This window comes from Chinchilla lanigera, unplaced genomic scaffold (genome assembly GCF_000276665.1).
Source record: "Chinchilla lanigera isolate Chin_1 unplaced genomic scaffold, ChiLan1.0 scaffold00104, whole genome shotgun sequence".
In the NCBI taxonomy this organism is placed as follows: domain Eukaryota; kingdom Metazoa; phylum Chordata; class Mammalia; order Rodentia; family Chinchillidae; genus Chinchilla; species Chinchilla lanigera.
In genome coordinates, this window is record NW_004955505.1 from 5,546,877 (window position 1) to 5,561,378 (window position 14,502).

A 14,502-nucleotide genomic window follows, 5' to 3' on the forward strand; every position below is an offset into this window, starting at 1 on the left:
CTTTTCCCTTCCTTTTCTTCCCTCCATCCCAATATCTCTTTCCTTTTCAATAGTTTCTTCCCATTTTACAATATCTATTGTACATTTTGGATCTCATTTTTCTGTTTCTCACACTAGGGAGACAATATCTTTAAACATGTGAGTATGGTTTTTTCACTTGAATTGCATTCATTTACCTATAAAAGTCTCAAGTCTATCCTTCTTTATGGCTCAGTAGTACTCCATTGTATAAAAAGACATTTTAATCCATTCCTCAACTGATAGGCATTTGGGTTGTTTCCAAGATTTAGCTATTACAAATTGTGCTGCTATAAACATGAGCGCACATATATCACTGTGGCATGATGCTTTTAATTCTTCTGGGAAGACACCAAGAAGGTAACTAAGTCGGTCAAACGGGACCTCCAAATCCTAGTGTTTTGAAGAATCTCCACACTGATCTACATAGCCGTTGCAACAGTCTACACTCCCACCAAGAGTGGAGAAGGTTCATTTTCTCCCCATAGCCCCACCAGCAATTCCTAACGGTTGATTTCTTGATGACAGTCACTTCTTTCCGCGTGAGATGGAATCTCAGTGTTGTTTTAACTTGCATGACCAGTGATGGTGAGCCACTTTTCATATATTTATTTGCTGTTCGTATTTCTTCACCTGAGAAGTATTTATCCATCTCAATGCCCATTTTTGGATTGGGTCTTTAAATTTAGGAGGTTTGATTTTTTTAGGTCTTTATATAGTGAACTGGAATTTCAACTGTTAGAAACGCTGGCTTCAGAGTTTATGATCCTATCCGTTGAACTTTGCCTCTTATTAAACATGTGAAGGAAGTGGTAACTTTAAATTGATTTAACTGGATTAGCCCTGAAAGTCTGGAAACGGAAATTTTACCCGTGGAAATGTATCTTTCCCTATTTTGGAGGATAGTTTCCACTTGATGAGATTTCATATTTCAGTAAATACAATAATGTGATTTGTACCCCTTAAGATCAGCTGAGTAGGCGGTCCAGGTCTCCCTGTGGCTCAGACTTTGACTCAAGCAGCCTAAGTTAGCGGAGTCCACCACCTCTTGGCGCAAATGCCTTGCGTATTAAGCAGGTACATAATGCCACCTGAAAAGTGGTGTTAGGGTTATCGAGGGCGGACGAAGTGCTTAACAGTCTCCTGCGTAAGCATTTGGTCATAATTATGCTTCCGGTAGACTTTTTTGCTCACTAAATCTGCCAATTTAAATGCCACGGTGTGGCCGTAAAACCCGGGGACTGGGCTGAGAAAGGCGCTGAGTGGGCTTTCTCCAGCAGCTCCCGCGATTTACCCTCTCCCGAGCCCTGCGTGAGCTGCGGGGGGACGAAGGGTGTCGCCGGGTGAAGGGGCGCGAGGCGGGGGGGTGTTTTCCCACGGCGCTTTCCTCGCAGTATACATGACAAACACTGAGCCGAACTCCAAAGCGTCGCCTAGGTTAGAAAGAGGTGTACGCGCTCTTGACCAGGAAACAGGGACACAGACACAGGGTGCAAAACGCTGCAGAGAGGAAAGGCGTGCTATGCTAGCAACTCAGTCAGCGCCCCCTACTCTCACCCGGGCGAATTGGTCTTCATGGCGGAGACCTGAGCTTCTCTCCCGCCGGAAGCGGCCCCAGAGAGCCCGCGCAGCCGCACCTGAAGCATGTTCCATTCTCCTTTCGTGTAGACACGCCCCTTTCACTTTGACCACGCCCCCGGAGCGCTTTGTCGCACAGACAATATCGCGAGAACTGTACGTGCCTCCCTTCGACGTGTTCACTGGTGATAGTCGGTTTTGTTCTCGCGATACTTCTGGGTGCACTGGAACCCGGCGGCCCGGGCTTGAAATATGGCGGCCGGCTGGGACCGTAACACAAGGTAAAACACTGAAACCGCCCTCGGTTCTGGTCCCTCGGTTGTTGAGGACTGCCCCTGGCGTGAATGCGGCTGAGGGGGCGGAGAGGCTGGTGTTGCTCCCAGGCCTTGTCGGAGCCGCTCCGCCTCCCGGGGGCGTTCCTGGCCGAAGAGCGGGCCCCGCTGGGGCCGGGGCGCCCCTCGCCGGGTCCAGGAGTCTCGGAGCCGCCCTGCGCCCACGGGCTCCCCCGACAGCGCCCGCACCCTGGCCCCACATTTTCACGGTGCCGGGGCGGATCCTGACCGCAGGCAGGTGGGTCCGGGCCGTGTCCCGCCTCGGGCGCCTGGCCCCTGCTTCTCTCGGGCAGACCCACTTTCCCTGCCGCAAGGTGCTTTCTGTCGGAAGGAGGAGGGCTCGGCCCGCCTGCGCACGCGTCTGGGCGAGGAGGGCGGCGGGGCGGCGCCGGTCCGGGGTCCCTGCCCTTCTCACCTCGAGAGACCCGCGGAGGTCGCTTGCGGACCTCGGGGAGAGCAGCCGGGGCATCGGTCGGTGGCGTGTAGAGCTGGTAGATCGTTGCAGAAAACACGGTTACTTTTGTACTGAGCAGCTAGTGCCCTCGAGACTGGGGGCAGAGTAACAACAGCTGTTAAAATGCTGCAAGCCTGGCTTTCACGAACAGTTAAGATACAGTTAAAACAAGGTTTCACCGAAGTTGTATTCCCATTGTTTCAGTGAGTTGCGTTGCCTCCTATCTTGAACTCTGGGATACAGACCTAAACAAATGAGCCTGGCTGGTTCGCTGAAGTTAATGTAGCTAGTCCAGTTCTCTTAGAGGAGAAACAAATTTTATGTTTTTGTAGGTGGGCGGGTAAATGGGACAAGAAAAGTTTCTTTTTGATAGTAAATTTTAGTACACAACTGAGTTTTGTAATGATATATGAAGTTTTTAAAATTTCCCAAGGGATCAACAAAGAATTAAGAAAAACTCTCCAGGAATTTCTTTTCTCTAGCAGTTAGTGATTTAAATGGAAGAAAAAAAGAAATTCATTTTTAATAGAAGTTACTTGTAGTCGGGCATGATGGTACATCCTTGTATTCCCAGTACTGTGGGAGGCTGAGGCAAGAGGATGATAAGTTTTGGCAATTTAGCGACTTAGCGAGACTCTTATCTCAAAATAAAAATTAAAAAGGGCTGGGAGTGTGGGGCTGGGGATGTAGTCAGTTCACAGTACAGAAAAAAGTTATTTTGTCTATTCCTGCAATAAATTTTACTTGATGATTTTCCAGCACTATTTTAGTTCTGCAGTAATACACTAATACCTGACTCATACTGAGGTTGTACAATTAAATTAAAACTTGCAAAGCATTTAGAACAGTACCGTACCTGTTTCCGTACAGTCAGCTTAGTTAGCTTGCTGTATGTTTTTTTAAATTTTCATTTTCGGAATTCTTTAGTTGCAAATGTTACGGTGTGTGAAAATGTAGACTGAAGAAGATAATTTCTTTCTAACCCCCCGAATTGAGTAAACGCTCTGAAGAGTGTTTGATTAATATGTCCTTGAACTCTTGGCTTCCAATTGCTGTTATTCTCTCTTAACTTACTAAAGCTCAAATGCTTTATTTCTACCTCTCCCTGTAGCCTTCTTGCTGTCGAGGTCAGTTCTATGCCTCTAGGTTTCCAGTTAATCCAGAATCTTGCTTTTGAGATCATTCATTCTATTTTACACTTATGTCTCATTGACCTTTTTTTCTCATGCTTTGTTCCTTATACTTCCTTGCTTTAATTTTATGCACATTTCTTGAGTAGCTGCTACAGTCAAGTCATCCTGTGAGGACTTACACCTGTCCTTGTTTCCTCTTGCTACCAGGCACTTCTGTATTTTATTGCTATGACTACAGTTTCTTTCTCTTAATTTTCATTCTTTTAGTGAATAACCCTCCTTACACTGTGAGATTACCAGTTAACCTCAGATACTTTACCACTAAATCTTAAATACCTTACAAATCTTTGCCTTTCTTGGAAAGAGCAAACAGGTATTTACTAATTTATTAAATTAGAAAATAAATATTTAGTAAATGAAAACAAATTTCATTTTTATACTCATTAAAAACTATGAGGTAGCCATTATTTTCTCCTCCCCCCGCTCCCCCTCCCATTTAAAATAAAATTATATAAGGGATCTTGAGAGGTTGAGGGTCTTTCCAAATTTGTTACATAACTGTTAAGTGCCTAGATAATCTAGTTTTTTCTAATGACAGAACTCACCATTTATACCATCTCACTTGGTTTCCAAAGAAACCTTTTTATTACAGAAAGTTACGAGATTTATTTGAATTATTTTGGACAAACTTCAAGCAGCATTTAACTCTTATAAGGGGGTCCAAATTTTAAACTAAAACAGTTTAAGTACATTTTTATTTTTATTTTTTGCATATTCAGTGTTTGTAAAGTGAGACTAGGTGTTTTGCAAGGTCTTACTATGTGATTGAGGCTGGCCTTGAACTCCCTTTGTAGCCCAGGCTGCCCTAAAATTAATGGTGATCCTCCTGTTTCAGCTTCCTGAGTGAGTGCTGGGTTTATATGGGTGTGCTGCCTCCACATGTGGCTCATAAACTGTTTTACAAAGTGGTTTTTATTGTGATATTTGAATGCTGCATAGTTAGGTAATTATATTTATAGATAGTTTGTGGTTTTACTTTCATTTCTGCAATTCAGTGATGGCCTGAATAGTATTTATCTCCTTACTCGTTCTAGTTAATGGCATGTATTAGTCCCCTGCGGCTGCCTTAACAATTACCGTAACTGGAACGAGCATTAATACTATCACACTATTGGAGGCTGGAAGTCCAAAACCAATGTGGTGATGGGCCATGCTCACTCTGGAGGCTCTGTAAAAGAATCCTTCCTTGCCTCTTCCTAGCTCCTTGGCAGTTCTGGTAGATGCACCCCTCTGACCTCTGTCTTCATGTGGCCTTTCCCTGTGTGTCTTCTTGTCTTCATGTGGTCATCTTTTAGGGCTCCAGTCTTTAGATTTTGTATCACTCTAATCCAGTATGATTTCATCTGAATTGTAGCCGCAAACACCAAGATATTTCTGAAGAAGGCCCATTCACAGATGCCTTCGGTTAGGACTTCAGCATATCTTTTGGGGGACACAGTTCTGCCCCCAACGTGGCCATATGTGTTAACTAATTAAATATGTCTCATTACCAAATATATATTATAAATAGAAGTGATGGATAAATTGTCTCTGTTTTGGTTGTTTTAAACTTAATTGAGCAGATTGTAAAAAGTTCACGAATTCTTTAATTTTGGCAAAGCATCTGGTAGTCTCATATTCAGATGAATGCAGTGACAAGATACCAGTGACACTACTTATGTTACCAGTGTCTGTATTCCTCTTGATGGAGGGGGTTTCTTATTTCTTATAGAGTTATTCAAAGTGTCACCCTGGCCTAGTTGTGCCTGATGACTTCCTTGACAATTTAGGGCTGCCAGTAAAAAAACAGACGTGGTGCTGGTGATTGTTAAGGTAGAAGTAGCAGCTAGAACTGACAAAGGATTTGGGCACAGTGACCCGTAAATTTTCTGATTTTGTGGACCAACCTGAAAAAATATATAGGGAAAAACAAACAACAGGAAAGGCCTGAGTTTGAGGACTGATACAGAATTACAGTTTTCAATTTACTAAGGATATCTAAAAACAAAACACTAAAAACCTCTATTATTAAAAACCTGTTATTTTTGTCATCTCATAAAGGAAAGGACATTTTGATGCAAATAAGAAAGAAATAATCTCAGGATAGAAGACGGAGTTTTAAATTGGTAAGTTTTTAAAAAGTTTCCTCCCCTGTCCTCACTGTTCTCATTTAGGTAGAGATAGAAATGTGTGGTGGTGTCTTTTGGGAAACATTGGCCTTGTCATTCCTAAGTGAGTACATTTTTAAAAATTTGCTGACCAAAGAAGCAAATAGAGTGGGTATGGAGCAATGGAATGGACTGGCTGGGAGGGCCCAAGGTTTGAGCACCCTGGTGAACATGAAGAACGTGAAGGGTAGTTGTTTCAGTTTGGAGAGGAAAATGATGTTTTGGGTTTTTGATGTGTAGCGGTTTTTGAGAATTGAGAGGAGCCAAGAGATAGTCCTGCTTGAGTATAGAATGAAGATGGAGTTCTTGGAACAGAAGAACTGTTAAGCTTATGTGACACCAAGATTTTGCTGTGAATGAATGCCGTGGGATCGTGAGTTCTAAGGATGCTGATAGAACAGGGAAGAGGAGGAACATACAAGTATTGATAGCCATATGCTGAAGTCATTAAGGAAATTATGAATACATCCGGATGTCGTTGGAAGTTGGCAGTGGGTCCTGAGCTACTCCATGAAGCACATACTATTTTTATTCCCACTTAGAGACGTGGAGCCAGGCATGGTGGTGCATGAGTGTAATTCCAGTACTCAGGAGGCTGAGGCAGGAGGATTGCCATGAGTTCAAGACCAGCTTGGGCTACATAGATCAAGGCCAGCCTGAACTAATAGTGAGACCCTGGCTCACAAAAATAAAGTTCTTTAAATCATACGTGAAAGTTACCTATACTTCTAACTGTGCTGTGTCTGTGTGTTAACTATTAATAGCATAAGGTAGACTTGAGAAGGGAAGAAATGACTGAGAAGTATGATAAAGCACATTGCCTTTTTACACTGTGGGTCTCAGAAGTGAAGATTGGAAAGGAATTCCCACCAGGAGGTCAGGTTTCATAAAGAGAGCAGGTAGGGCATTACTTTTAAAAACACTAGAAGTTGTTGAATGACTTACGTGTAAGTGGTGGCTTTATAGAGTGTTAAGTCTTAGAATGAGTTTCTTGGACATTAGTGAGCTTTTAGGAATAGATGGGAAGATTATCAGTGGCAGGTGCTTACTTCTAGAATGACAGTCATGGGACAGGAATGAAGTAGGATTTCCAAGCAGGAGTGCCACATAAGTTGTGTGCGGTCTCAGAGCAGTGGTAGTGATCTTTTGGTACTTGTGGTCTTTTTTTTTATGACAAAAGATGTTAATGTGTGAGTTGTTTTTTCTAAACTAAAACCTCGATATTCAGACATAATTGCCATGGTGGCACTTTGCAATAAATAAGTGAGCTTTGGGTTGCATTTTGGGGACTCATCTCTGAAAGGTTTGCCATCACTGTAAGAGTGTTTATAAAAACTAGTTAACTACTGACCATATTTTTATGATTATATATAATTTTAAAGAAAATGTTTATGAAAATACAACATTTTAGAAACTTTTGGAAGTAGAACTCACTATTTTCTAAATTTGCTGAATAGTACTATAGAAATTTCTTTTCAGCTACTATTCTAGGTGCTGGGGTTAGTGTAGCAAGCAAAATAGGAAAACCCACCTCCTCATGAATCTTACATGGTGTATATTTACTTATGTGTGACAGTTTGTTGTGATTTGAAATCTGTGCTGCTGTGGGTGTTTCTGGGGAGATTTCCTTCCTTCCCTCAACAAATATTTACTGAATACCTTTGTGCCAGGCATTGGAATTACAGAGATCAACCTAGACGTGATTCCTGCCCTAACAAACAAGTGGAGAAAAAGGAAATGAAACCAGCAGTTACAGGCAGTGTGAGAAGGCCTCAGTGTTCTAGAGCACATAGGTTTTGGGGTGACAGAGCGTTTTCCCTCTCAAGACAGAGATGAGTATCCAGGGAGTGGAAGTAGAGCTAGGTAAGTGAGAAGTGGGCATGGGGATAGGGACTATCTCTGGCAGAGAGCAGCATATTTAAAGATTTTAAATTGATGTTGTAGCTAGAACTTAGACTGTGAGGGGTTGGGTTTGAAGAAAAGTAACCAGAACTTGGGCTTGAAGGACTTTCAAAAACATGCTGTAATAGAGCATGGTACTCGTAAGTGCAGTGGGATTTATGTAGTAAAGATAATTCATAGGAACATGGAGAGCAAATCAGGGGTTTAAAGATAAGAAGTTTTTGAAACATGCAGTTACAGATTTTGGCAGTTGAGCCTGTGCGTCTGGTAAAGGATTTCTCTTTGGATGCTGAAGAAGAGAGGACTACTTGAGAGAAATGTAGGAAAAGGCAAAGTCTGTGGATATAACCCATTTGTGGCTTGTGCAGTTGGGTGCATGGTTTTAATCATTAAGATGGGGAATACAGGAGGAGGAGCAGTTACTAATAGGGTGAAATACTCTTCTTGGGGGCTGGCTGAGTCTGAATCATCTTTGAAATGTTTTGGGGATATTGGAGGGATAGTTTTAATAGGGTGAAATACTGCTTTTTGGTTTGTTGGGTCTGAATTATCTTTGAAATGTCTAAGGGACAATGTAAGTGAGGGAATGGAGGTTTATCTATGTGAGATTGTAGCTGAGAATAAAGATTTGGGAGGAATCAACATGTAGATAGGAGCTGAAGGAATGGTGAAGAGAGTGGAGGTTGGGAGGAGGGCCTAGTGCAGAACCTGAGAGGGAGGTGAATCACAAAGTGAGATAGCTTAGAGGTAGAATGGTAATCAGGAGTTTTGTGCAGTTTGAGCATCTCTTATCCATTGTGCTTTGAACTGGAAGTGTTTCAGGTTTTGTAGTTTTTCTAAATTTGGAGTACTTCAGTTAACTATTGTTAAAATTGTAAAAATAGGAGAATTTAGTTATCATTTGTTTGACCTTTTTTCTTGCCGCCTATACTGAGGATTGAAGCCAAGGCCTTCACACTAAGCTACATCTCCAGCCCTTTTTACTTGCTTTTTTTTTTTTTTGGTCTTTTCTTCCGGTACCAGGAATCGAACTCAACGACCTTGCGCTTGCCAGGCAAGCACTTTGCCGCTGAGCTAAATCCCCAGCCCCTTAGCCCTTTTTACTTTCTACGTTGAGGAAGAGTAAGTTGATAAGTTGCCCAGCTGGACTTCAACTCGTGATCTTCCTGCATCAGCTCCCAGAGTGCTCGATTTACAGTTGTGTTGTCACAGTCTTACGTTTTAGATGTGTTGCCTTACTGATCAAAAAGAATGTCAGTTTTAAAATAATACTTTATTATAAAAATAGATAATTTGCAAAGGCCAAAATTATGTAAAACTTACATTTTCCCATGGTCTGCTTTTGGTATCTTTATATATAAAATTATTTGTTTCTTGTCTGGCTTTCCTTGTTTCTCATAAAATTAGTAGCCACAAGGCCTTTGAATCTTAATGTGTTGTGAATATTTTCTTACTTCATTAAATAACTAATATGATTTTCAGTGGTTACATAAATTAAGATGTTATTTCACCACAACTTGTATGTTTGATACCCTACATTTCTTTGTATTTTTGGTATTTTTAAAAAGTAACACTATGAGAACTACCCTCATTAAATTTTTATTTATGACCCAGATTATTGCCTTAGAATACATTTCTAAAGAAGAATTTACTTAGTCAAAAGAGGAATGGTGAACATTTATATTATTGTTAGCAGCATATGAGCATGCTTACTTTATGTCATTGTCCATTACTGGAAATTGTTCTTTTTATATGTTTGTCAATATATATTTATTTATATGACAAAAACCATTTTAAATTTCAGTTTATATATTTAAATATTACAAATGCTTGAATTACCTCAGACTTGTTGTTTTGCTGTTCGATGTGTTTGTGTGTGTAAGTTGCCTTTTGCTGCGAGCCTTTGTCCGGGCGCAGGAGGGGAAAGGAGTGGTGTGGGTGACGGCTGTGCCTCCAGGAGAGAGGAGAATGCTAACGTGCTCTAAGGAAGTTTGCCAGTTATCAGAGTTCATTCATTCATTACTTTATTTCTTAGCATGACTATATGAAGGAAGAGGAAGGTTTTGCTGAAGATGAGGCGACTGAATCGGAAGAAAACCTTAAATTTGGTGAAAGAGTTGGATGCATTTCCGAAGGTTCCTCAGAGCTATGTGGAGACTTCAGCCAGTGGGGGTACAGGTGAGTTTTAGTTCAAGTTAAAATCCCCACAGTGAGTGCAGCGTCTGAGTGTGCAGAAACGTTTCGTGTACAGAAGCACAGCATGAGGAAGCGCCCCAGTGAACCGCACAGTAACTTTGTAGTCAGTCTGTCTGTCCATTTGTCACTGTTTACTCTGATTTTGTTCCTTACATTCTATGTGTTGCATCCAACCCAGTACCACTGTGCAAGTTAGTGGTGTTTATTAAGATACTAACCAGCTGATGCAGTTTTACTGCGTGGTGCCCTTTGCCTATGTGAAGTTAGAGTAACATGATTTTTATATACAAGTGGGATTGAAGTTAGAAGTAATGGAATGATGCTGACACTACTTCATTACTATTTTGGTTAAGAGTAAATGCGTATAAACATTTAAAATTTCTTGAATTTCACATTATTGTTCAGAGGCAATGTGAGGTAATGAAGAATTTAGACTTTAGATGCAGACTTTGGACTGTGAATTCACATCTCACCTCTACCCCTTCTCATGAGGAGGAAGTTACTCAAATCAGTCTCTGCCTTAGTTTCTTCCATGAAATGTTAGTATTTACTTTCTAGGCTTACTGGATCCATTAAATAAGTTATTAATCTTTAGAGCAGTGTTTGGTACAGACGGGAATATTTGTTAAACAAAATTAGGAAAAATTCTGTTTTTTCTTTCCCCATGAAGAGCTAATAAAATAAAATTTCACATAAAGTCTACTTTTTTTTTTTGTCTTTTTGAGACAAGGTCTCGCTGTGAAGTCAGGCTGCCTTGAGCTCTCTTTGTAGCCCAGGCTGGTCTTAAACTTGCAGCGATCCTCCTGCCTCAGCCTCCCAAGTGCTAGGATTGCAGGTGTGTGTCACCACGCCTGGCTAAAGTCTACATTTTTATTAGATAAAATGCTTGCTATTTCTAATCCCTTGTGATTAAGTTTCTTAATAAAAATAGTATAAGTTCTTATTGTACAACCTATATTAACTGTATTTTCTCATAATGTATGACAATTCTCGTTTGGTCTTTACTCATTTTGGCAAATATATTAGTGAAAGGTATCTTAATTATTTTATTTTATTTTATTTTGTGGTGCCAGGGATTGAACCCAGGGCTTTATGTGTGGAAGGCAAGAGCCCTACCATTGAACCGCATCCCCAGCCCAAGATACCTTTAAAGTTGAAGAAATAAGATACTTTCTCAACTTACAGATGTTTGTGTTCATATTTGTGTTCCTTAAATTTTCATTTTTGAGCTGTTTTAGGAAAAAAATCTATAAAGCATTTTGTAGAAAAACCTTTTATAATATTCAAATGGCAATCCTTAGACACTTTCTGCTTAGTGTAATCTTTTAAAAATTTTCCTCTTTACCTTTTTTTTTGGTTTGTTTTAATTTGTTGTTGTGTTTCTCAGTTTCTCTAATAGCATTTACCACTATGGCTTTATTAACGATAATGGAATTCTCAGTATATCAAGACACGTGGATGAAGTATGAATATGAAGTAGACAAGGATTTTTCTAGGTAACTTTTTTCCCTCTGGAAATACTTTTAGATTCAAGTTGTTTTAAAAATAACATTCTTTTTTTTTTTTTTTTAAGTCTGCCCTTTTATATTTGATTTATCTTAATTCTGAAGAAATAGTTCTCAAAAGTCTCTTTAACTACATGTATTAGGTGAAACATTTTAGAATCATTTAAAATCTGCTAAATTCTGAAACAAGAGCTTTTATTTAGTATGCACTTTTAAAAAATGAGTTAGGAAAACATTTTTTCTTAGCTATGTATGTGTATGAAATTGTTGAAGCTGTTTATTCAGGATTTTGAAATACCTTACTGAATCCATGGCCATACCACCCTGAACACACCTGATCTCATCTGAAATATCTTTCTGATCTGTGAACTGAAAGAATAGGTAGTCTAAAGACACATTACATATACTTATAACTTGATTTTTATAAACTATATCTGAGTTAAATTTTGATATAAGTAGTTTCACATCTAAACTTTTGAAAATAAAGCACTTTATGGGATAAGATCTACTTTACATTGATTCATTTATTTGGATTTTTTAATGGATAGCAGATAATAGGTTTATAATACTAAAATTGCACTAGATAGGAACAGATATTCTTGATACAAATTTTAGTTTTGCAATTCAGTAAATACATGACTTTTGGGAAGTTACTAAATTTTTAACTGAGCGTGTTTCAGTTTTCTGTTTTGTAAAATTAAAACAATATTCTTCTTTCTTGTGGTGTTTATGACAAATTGGCTGATATTTGTAAATTACTGTATAGCTATGGATAAGACATACAGTTAACTTCTTTTGAGCCAGTTTCTGCATCTTATGTGAGTATTCTAGGTATCATTAGACTCCGAGGAATTCATTGTTCTTATTTTCAGTTGGTTTTTAGCACCAGTGAAATACATTTTATTTTTGCCCCAGTGTAGTCTTTGATAGTTCATAAGTGTGGTGGGGACACCCAGAAGCCTTCTTGGCCTCCTACACTTGTTCCTACAGCGTTTCCTGAACCTAACTCCCAAGGTCATTTGGAGCAAGTTTAAACTCTAGATAATTTTAATGCGCTGTGAAGCTTTAACAATTTGTAACTCCTGTTAAATTATATAAGTGAAAAAAGTTTTATTGGAAATGCAGGACTCAGTTTAATTGTATCCCTTCTGCTATTTATAATGCTTAATTCTGGTTATTTGAAAATTTTATTTAAACTAATCATTTGAAAATAGAGGATTGGTTGAATCTTTTAAAAAGATTATACAAAACTGAAACATCACATTTCTTTTTTTAATGTGCTTGTATTTACCCTGAGTTACACAGTCTCAATTTCTCGTATGTCACTTTAGTGATTGATTAATTTTCATCAGGCATTTACACTACCGTAAACACTTTGTGAATTACTTGAAAAACCAAAGTCTTCCATCTTAGCGCTCCATGACATAAAAAAGGTAGTATTAGTAAGGCACGTAGCATAATGCATGATACTGGTGATAGAAGAGAAAAACTTGTAATTCCTAATGCTGAAAGTTTTACATGCTTAAAGGGAGAGTCTATCCAAACTTTATATAAACAGAGGTTAAGATTTTTTTCTGAGTTGCCCAGTGTTATTCCCTCTGGAGTTGCAAATTAAAGGGCAGTGTGTTAAATATCTGAGTACTGTGTTAAAAATCTGAAGTCAGAAATGTTTTTGTAATAATCACAAGTGAAACTTATGCTTTTAAATGTGCCTTTGTTTTAGCTATAAGACTTGCAATCCAAATTCTAACTGGCATATTCTGCTTGGAATCCAAGTTTTTCATGTCTCAATTGATTCTGTTCCTCATGCTTTGCTGACTGACAGGTTCTGACGTGTACCTTTTGTCTTTTAGTAAATTGAGAATCAACATAGATATCACCGTTGCCATGAAGTGTCAGTGTAAGTGTACATGCAGCTCCATGAATCTGTGTGTATTTTAGGGTTCAAACAGTTACCTGTAACATTAAAAGCCAAACATTGAACTTTAACTTTACTTTTCCTCTATAATGCTTAAAAATTTTATCTAATAATGCAGATTGTTTCACGTCAGTTTATATTCCTTAAATTTCTTTCCATAAAGAGATTTGGCTTTCACATTAGTACACATGACTAAAATAAAACGGGAGGAGAATCTGTTCAGAGTTTTAGTTTGAGTACGTTCTCTTTTCTTTTTGGAGGACTGTTTTCCACCCACACTCCGCATATATACCTTGTTTCTGTTTATCACCTTTGCTGTAGTTTGCTCTTACACTTTAGAATACAGATCCAGCTCTTGTAAATGAAATAACAAGCTACCTTTTCCTGTTTTCTTCACTAGCTTCATTTGATTATTTTGGTAAAAGTAAAAGAATGCTAATATGTTGGATAGGTTATATTTGAATCAATATTGCTGTCAAAAATGAGGTTATTTTTGCATAGAAAATATCTTGTAAGTTACTGCTTCAAAAGTAGAGACAAGCCTGGTGTAGTGGCTCATGCCTGTAATCCGAGCACTTAGGAGGCTGAGGCAGAAGGATTGCTGTGAGTTTAAGGCCAGTCTAGGCTACATAGTGAGTTCAAGGTCAGCCTGGACTACAGAGCAAGCATTTGTCTCAAAAAAAAAAAAAAGAGACGGACACAGCAGGGGCGACCCAGGACCCCACCGCCATTACATTCTTGAGTCTCTGCCCTCCGTGGACCTGTGGCAGACAGGAATTCCTCACTCAGAACCCCGGGGACTGCTCTCACTGGGGTTCACATGTGGGCCCTCCCTGCACGTGCCCTGCGCCAAGTGAGCGATAGCTCCAAGAGCTGCTGGTCCTGCGGTTCGAGTCCGTGCTTTACTTGTGCCCTGACCCCCTTAAAAAAAAAAAGAGAGACAAAGAAATCACTAGACAACGTTTTTCAGCGTGAAATAATTTTGCAATTAAGAGGTATTTAGATTTGAGAACATCCTTAAATGTATATCTTTTCCTTTCTGTTTTTCTCTGGTGATTTTAAAGAGATAAGGAAATACTTTATATCTAAATTTTGAGCTAATGCTTACACGGAATGTATCATACTTTGCCTTTTTAATTCAGTTAAGTTTATACTTTTTAAAATGCAATTGCTTATCTAGTTTTCTGAAGAAGTAGAAAAACATTATTAAAATGTGGAATAATATCATCCCAAGCTCTGCATTAACTTTTGAACAAATA

At 39.2% G+C, this 14,502-nt stretch overlaps 1 protein-coding gene across 5 annotated transcripts in view; it reads left to right on the plus strand.

Annotated features, from left to right (window-relative positions):
• The first annotated feature begins 1,711 nt into the window (after positions 1-1,711).
• The window catches only part of Ergic2 (ERGIC and golgi 2), a 34,916-nt gene continuing 22,125 nt past the window's right edge, over positions 1,712-14,502 (plus strand). Inside the window, exons 1-5 of one of the 5 annotated variants that reach the window (XM_005407138.2) lie at positions 1,713-1,877; positions 5,616-5,680; positions 9,660-9,802; positions 11,208-11,316; positions 13,179-13,225. In XM_005407138.2, coding sequence (XP_005407195.1) covers positions 9,697-9,802; positions 11,208-11,316; positions 13,179-13,225 — 262 coding nt within the window. In that variant the 5' untranslated portion in view covers positions 1,713-1,877; positions 5,616-5,680; positions 9,660-9,696. The other 4 variants (XM_005407139.2, XM_005407140.2, XM_013505938.1 and 1 more) reach the window with 4 other exon arrangements.